The sequence below is a fragment of the Dendrobium catenatum genome, unplaced genomic scaffold, assembly GCF_001605985.2.
Source record: "Dendrobium catenatum unplaced genomic scaffold, ASM160598v2 fragScaff_scaffold_9, whole genome shotgun sequence".
Classification (NCBI taxonomy): Eukaryota; Viridiplantae; Streptophyta; class Magnoliopsida; order Asparagales; family Orchidaceae; genus Dendrobium; species Dendrobium catenatum.
Genome location: NW_021318471.1, coordinates 94756 through 102077, shown reverse-complemented (window position 1 = coordinate 102077; position 7322 = coordinate 94756). Strand labels below are relative to the sequence as shown.

Below are 7322 nucleotides of genomic sequence, written 5' to 3'. Positions count from 1 at the left end.
ATTTTTGTTTCCATAAGAGATTTGAGAGGAGGAAACTTCAGTAACTAAATTAAATTCATGCATATTACTTACAGAGCCAGTATCTTCCATCTCTAGGTCCGGAGGATCATCCGTTTGAAGAGCCGAAAATTTGTTTGACAGCATAACCTTAGCTGGAGGAATTTCAGAAGGAATAGAAGGTTGCCCAGAGGAAGAAGTTTCTTCAATAGGAGAATTCAGATTAGGAATGATTGCATCTTTGCCTATGCAATTATTAGGGATCAGGGGAGAAATTTCCTTTTCGGACGCTGGAGTTAATTTTGGAAAGTTATTAACGTTCAAGTTATTGCTTTCCAAAATTACCTTTTCCGGAGAAGTGGGCTTCGCCGGAGCCGAAATTACCTTTTCCGGAGAATTGGGCTTCGCCGGAGCCGAAATTACCTTTTCTGGAGAAATTGGCTTCGCCGGAGCCGGAATTTGGGATCTAGGGTTCCGGCTAAGACTTCTACCTCTGTTTTTGGTTTTAGGAGGAGGAAGAACAACCGGCTCAGGATTCAGATTCGATTTGCAGGAAGCATAACTATGAACCAAAGATCCACAACCTTCGCATCTACTTGGCTTCCAGTCGTAAATAACTTTGAGCATGATATCTTCTCCTTCTATGTTGATGGGAATTTCATCCGGGAGAGACGATTCTTTAGAGATAGCAACACAGACTCTAGCATAGGTTAATCTAGCTCTTTTAGCAGTAAGAAAATCAAAAGATAAGGGATTACCAATATAGCTGGCTATAGTCAAGATTCCCTTTGGGGTCCAAAGGGCCAAGGGGAGATCAACAATTTTTATCCAAAGGGGGATCTCAGAAAGTTCATCCCTCTTCGGTTGGAATTTAGGGGACCATTTTTGTAGAATAAATGGTTTCCCTAACATGAACCACGGTCCTCCAGACCAGACAAGATCAAAATCTTCTTGGTTAGAAAATTTGATCAGGAAAAAACCATCCGTTAACGAGAGAAGGGAAAACGAACCTTTCAGTATCCAAACCTTTTTCATGGCAGCGAGAAGTCGCTCGTAATACGGCCTTGGCCCAAGAGAATATCCGATCAAAGAAAAAATCCATACCGAGATGCCTTCGGAGAGATCTTCTCCTTTAAAAACGAGTTTTTGACTTGGCCGAACAAAGGAGACCGGGAAATCTTCCTTAGATGCAGAAGGATTTGCCAGGTTCTTTGCGAAAGAACCATTCTGAGATGCTGGAATCGGACCCAGGATCGATGTATTTTGAGGAGGGGGAATTCATTGGTCTCCATCAGGGAGAGGATTAACCTCTCCCGATCGGAGGGACGAGGGCGGCGCGGAGAGCAAGGCTGAAAATCCTAGAATCGCCAAAATATCCCAGAGCACCCAGCACCGTCTAAGCTAAAATATTTAGCGAAAATTTTAATTTCTACTAAAAATTTACTACTTATTTAATTAAGTTAAAGTAGATAATTAATTTATGCTATAATTCTAATATTAATTATTTAATTAATTTACATAATTATGAATATTTAAATTATATTAATTAACCGACTAACCGTAAAGACGTCTAGGTTTGCTTTTGGCTTCCTTGTTTCGCAGGAGGTGTACGATTGATTGCACGACTGACTTCTTCGGCTCCTTCGTCGAAGTTATCAGGACGGGAGCTCGCTCGCTGTGAAGGTAATTCGCGCGCTTCTTCGGCCAAATCCCGTAAATCCGCCGAACTACAGGATTTAGTAAATCCGGGATTTACAGCAAAAAGAGGGAAACGGAGGATTTATTCCGCCGGGATCCCGTTTGGCAGGATTGAGGCTAAATCCTGCTCAAATCCGGAGTAAATCTTGTTGCCAAACTGCCCCTTAGAGGCGAGGTTTAGTTGTAGCATATAATATATAGATTCAGAATCAGAAGGTCTAATCGGTCTTTTTTTCTCGTCTGTCTTCCATAAATTCATCGCTTTGATCTCCTTGCCGCCTCGAAGAGTGACTTCTCATCATCCTTTTTCAGGTTATGTTGTGAGGTGCGTTGAAAAATTTATCATCACTAGGATGTTCTGGTTGGGTGACAGTTTGTGGAAATACTACTTAGCTAAGAAGAAGTTTCATAATCCAATAGTTCGGGTACATGGTTCTTGAAATGTAAATTTAGTGGGTTCATTTGGAATGCTAGTTTTGCTAAGATTTCCCTTTGCGTTTTTGAATGAAAGTATCAGTTTTGGCCATTTTAATTGTTATATTCAAAAAAGATGGAAAAAACCAGTTAATTCGGCACAAACGCGCTTGGAAAATAGGGCAAGGGATCTTCAGTTTGACAAGCTAGTTAGGCAGATCAAGAAGTTGAAGTTGATTTTGCGGCTGCATGAGTTGATGTCACAAAGGAGAGCTTCCCACACCTCCGTTCAACTTGTTTCACGATGGAGTAATGTTGTCGGGTTGAATGTGGGAGTCGGTTCATTCATTCAAAAGCACCCTCGTATTTTTGAAGTTTATACTCATCCTGTTAAAAGGAATCTTTGCTGTAGGTATAGCCAAGAGATGTTAGGTTTGATTGCAGAGGAAGCCATGGTTATCAGGGAATCAGAAATGGCTGCTGTGCAACGTTTGAAGAAGCTTCTTATGATGTCAAGGACTGGTAGGCTAAATGCCCATGCATTATGGCTTGTCAGAACAGAATTTGGTCTACCTGACGATTTCAGGGCTTCTATTATCAATAAGTATCCTGAAACCTTCAGATTAGTGCTTCCAGATTCGGTAGAATTAGTTGACCAAGATGATAGTTTGCCTGCTGCAGAGGTTGAGAAATGGAGGGAGAGCGAGTACAAGGAAAAATGGCTCAGTGAATACGAGACCAGGTATGCTTTCCCAATTCAGATTCCAACAGGTTTTAAGATTGAGAAAGGCTACAGAGAAAAGCTTAAAACTTGGCAAAGATTGCCTTATCTTAAGCCTTACAATCCGAGTGAAGCCAATTGTATTCGCACTTCTGGTGGAATAGAGCGCTTCGAGAAACGTGCTGTTGGTATTCTTCATGAATTTTTAAGCTTGACTGTAGATAATATGGTTGATATTGAAAGATTGTCTCATTTCAGAAGGGATTTCAATATGACTGCTAATCTTAGAGAGCTTCTTCTCAAACATCCTGGGATTTTCTACATTTCAACAAAAGGAAACTCACTGACCGTTTTCCTTAGAGAAAAATATGCCAAAGGTTGTTTACTCGAACCTAATCCCGTATATTTAGTTCGTCGAAAAATGTTGGACCTTGTTTTGTTACAGTGCAGATTTACCAATAAGGAGCAGCCTTTGGAGGAGCTGAACTTGTGACTATTTGGCAGGTGAGCCATTGCTTGAACTACATTGAATCAATAGATCTTAGGATATTCTGTAAATTTCAGCTGCTGGATTCCTTTATAGGTGTGACTAATTAATTTGTTTTAGCTTTGAACAGTGGTTGGGGATGAGTGATGGAGTAATAATTTTTTGAATTCCTAAATGATAAATTGCCTTTTTAAGTTCTTTTTAAAATAGTAGGATTATGTTTCCAAGGAATGCTGAAATCACTTAGCCATTGTTCATAAGCACTCTTTTTGTTATAGAATTAACATAAATATTATGGGTTGCTCCGCAAAGGTTAATTGTATCACTTCTTTTTTTAAATCTTTATCTTTGTGGTCCTGTTAGAAAAGTAGATATATTAGATTCGGCCTATATTAAGAAAGATAGAGGTAGACTTAAAAAGATTTGATTAGAAAGTATTAAAAATGATATTTTTTAATAGATATAAATGAGAATGTGACTCTTAATTATACATTATAGAAAAAAAAAAGAGTTCATATAGCCGGACGCCTTATAGTGCGATAAATTTTGATGTTGTTGTATTAAATCTTTGTCTTTCATCGTAGTATGTAAGTTTAGAAGAACTTGATTTTCAATCTTATAATTTTTATGGCACCAACCTAGATGCTTTGATTTGTGTGAACTATATAATCATGACCTTGAAGATTTGATGTTGTACAGGATTCTTTGATCAAATGACACTTTTAATCATTAGTACAAACAAAGGCAACATTAAAAGGCAACATGAAAATTGATAACAATATAACACCATCAAGTAAGACTTCATTTGGGACAGCTTCATTATTGTTTTCTAGTAGAAAATATTTTAGTACTAAAAACTGTTTTAGACATCATTAAAGAAGTTGTTCCAAACAAAACTAAAAATTTCAATTTATTTATTAAAAAGACCTTTTATACACAAATATTTAGTTTGAAAAAGTTCTTTCCAATAAATATATGGTCATGTAAGGTATTTTTCTAGTGGATAAAGGCAAAGTAAGATCTTACTTGTCTGCACTTGCCTCAAATGCCTCATACATTAATTGAAAGATTCTTTAAATAAACATGGAAATGTTCTTTCATGAATATAAGGTCAAGGCCCTCATAAACTTGAATATTCTATTGAGAATATAACCAAAATATTGAATAAAAAAATATAACAAGTTCCCTCAATTGTAGGATACATGCAAATTGCAAATGATGATTACATAGGTCACTTACATTATTTTGGTAGATCAGTATATCAATTATGTTGAGCTTGTTCAGCCTTGTTGAATATATCTTTTATCGCATGCAATTCATTAGAAGCTTCTCCTATTTGTATGCATTCGAGTGGCGATTCTTTAGAGCAAAGAAGACCAATATTGAGCATAGAAATTATGCACTCCAATTCATGTTTTCTTATATTGTTGATGTGCTGAATCTCATTACCTACCTCTTCTCATCTCATTGCAGTGAAAACATCTCTGGACCAATAATACTCATAACTTGTTCAGGTAAGGTCGTTTGAACATATTTTTGAATGCTATGTCTTATTCCAGTAACTATCTCAAGTAAAAGTATTCCAAAACTATATACATCTCCTGTAGTAGAAACTTCATTGGCCATCCCATATTCTAGGAAATAAATTGCATGTAGATTTTAATATATTATTATGCATAGAAGACACTGTCATAATACTTAGAGAATCAACAAATTATTATCATTTTTTTTTATAAGCTAAGAACAACTAAGAAGGATTCCAATTTCTTCAGGAATAGTGCGTTGAAGAAGATTGTCTTATAAGGAAAGTATTTGGAGATTTTTGAGCCTACAAATGCTTGGAGGAATGCTTCAGTGATTTGATTATTGCCAATAGTTACAATTTGAAGCCCAGAAGATAATTTGAAGGGATCTCTCCATGAAATGAGTTGTTCATCAAACTTATAGTTTGGAGGAAACATTTTGAAAGAGTGTGAGGGATCAAACCTTCTAATAGATTGAAACATAGATTCAAATGTTGGAGATTGGAGAGCGTGCCAAACTCTTTAGGGATGTGACCATAGAGTAGATTTTTTTCGGAAGATTAAGGATTTATTTGGGACGGTTTTTTAACTGCTTCTTAAAGCAATTTTTTTGTAAAAAATTAAAATGTTTATATTATAAAGTTATTTTAAGAAGCAGTAATAAAGCTATCCAAAACGAAGCCAAAGTCTTCGGAGAAAAGTGAGATTACCAATTGAGGAAGAGGAGGAAAACACATACCTTGTGAAAATGGCCAAAATAGCAAAGCCATCTCAAGCAGTGTAAAGAAACTAATCAAAGACTGAAATGGAAGTGTATGAAGTAGGAGATTATTTCATGTGGATATCAGACAGGAGATCAATCACAATGTGCCATATCATCCGATACACAGCAGTGATGTAGCAAAGCTCGTTGCTTATCCGTCGTGAAAATATATGTATATATATTCTTTTTTATCTGAACATAGGACCTGCTATAATTAAATAAATAAAATTTTTCCCTAAGAGCCACTTCCGTGCGCATTGCATGAAAGAATAAATAAATTAATTAATAGTCTCCAAATATTGAAAAATATTTTTGTTTAAATGGTACGTTTTTTGAAAAATATAAATATTCTCAAATATTTTTTTCTGCAATTATTCTGTTAGAATTTTTAAAATAATTCATTTTTGATGGAGATACCTGCGGAAGCATTTTGTTTTCGTAAAAATTTCCGGTAAATTAATATAATAGAAGAATTTTTTTTATAGAATTTTCGAAAGATAAATTAATTAGATATCAGATTTTGAAATAAAAAATTTAATAAAATAAATATTATGAGTATTGATTTTTTTTAGAACGGAATATCCTCTCATTATTATCTAGAAAGTGCGTTTGATGGGGGTGACTAAGGTTTAGTTTGAGATAGTTTTTTTCTGATTTCTAAAACGATTTTTTAGTAAAAAAAATTTTAAGTTATAAATTTTTTTTTTTATTAAAAAATTATTTTATAAAGCAACAAAAAAAACTATCTCAAATGAAACTTAGGTTTTGTTTGGGACAGTTTTTTTATTGTTTTTTAAAATAGAGTTTTAGTAAAAAATAAAAATATTTGTACTAAAATTCCGTTTTAGAAAGCAGTCCCACACGAAGCCTTATTCTTATTTTGTAATTGTTGCCTTGACTCGGCTGTCATGTCATGCCTGCCAAGGTAGACTATGGGCCTGTTTGATTTACCGTAATTTTGCCGTTTTCAGTTTGGATCGGTGAAAATTTTATAATTTAACTGTTTGTTTAGACGGCGTTTTAAAACTTTCGTTTGCCACACCGCCCTTTTTTCGCCAATTTGAGATGGATAAAAAATCTGCTTCTCCGTTCTAACATCTCCGTTTAAAAACGAAAAAAAGTCGGTGGGAGCCAAACGAGGCCTATATGTTTATCAAGAGTGCTGGAACTTTGGTCAGTTTTTGAACAACTTTTCGTTGGGCAGATAAAATAAAGCAACAATTAATATCGGCATTAATATGTGTACATTTTTAATAAGCCAAATTCAATGCATTTCCTCTCCTAATTGGAAAGATCGCTAACTAAATCATCTTAGGCTACTCTATTCAATCTTATCTATTATTGGAGCTATTTCAACTTTTTCGTGTATATGCTCATTTTGAATTATGTCTCTAAGAGTAAAGCAACTCAACCACTTGAGCTCCTCATTTCTGCAACACAACTTAATATTTGCTTCTCCTTTAATGGCCAATTTTCTGTCATAAAGCATTGTAAGACTCACCAACCCTCTTATAGAATTTTTCCTAAAGTTTAAAGGGTGCTTTTCTATCCCACACAAAACCCAATGCATTATTCTACTTCAACCATCTAAGGTGTGAATTCGACTAATAATATTCGCATCTATTACTATTAAAATTACAATCTTTGTATTAAATTTTAAATCTACTCAAACGAAAACCTATAAACTATAAGTTGACATCCATAACTTATATATATATA

General features: G+C 34.9%; 1 protein-coding gene across 7 annotated transcripts; it reads left to right on the top strand.

Moving 5' to 3' along the window:
• Positions 1–1555: 1555 nt before the first annotated feature.
• On the top strand, positions 1556–5842 carry LOC110106007 (protein ROOT PRIMORDIUM DEFECTIVE 1). Of its 7 annotated transcripts, none has more exons than XR_003701828.1 (6): positions 1556–1680; positions 2008–2851; positions 3089–3207; positions 3281–3334; positions 4791–4831; positions 5090–5842. XR_003701828.1 is itself a non-coding variant. In XM_028697915.1 (6 exons), the coding sequence occupies exons 2-5, from the start codon at positions 2163–2165 to the stop codon at positions 4791–4793; spliced, it is 846 nt and encodes a 281-aa protein (XP_028553748.1). In that variant the 5' UTR covers positions 1556–1680; positions 2008–2162; the 3' UTR covers positions 4794–4831; positions 5090–5842. The 7 variants fall into 7 exon arrangements, 2 of the variants coding, with proteins under 2 accessions (XP_028553748.1, XP_028553713.1); XM_028697915.1 differs by having other exon boundaries at positions 3300–3334; XR_003701806.1 differs by having other exon boundaries at positions 2008–3207.
• The last annotated feature ends 1480 nt before the right edge of the window (positions 5843–7322 follow it).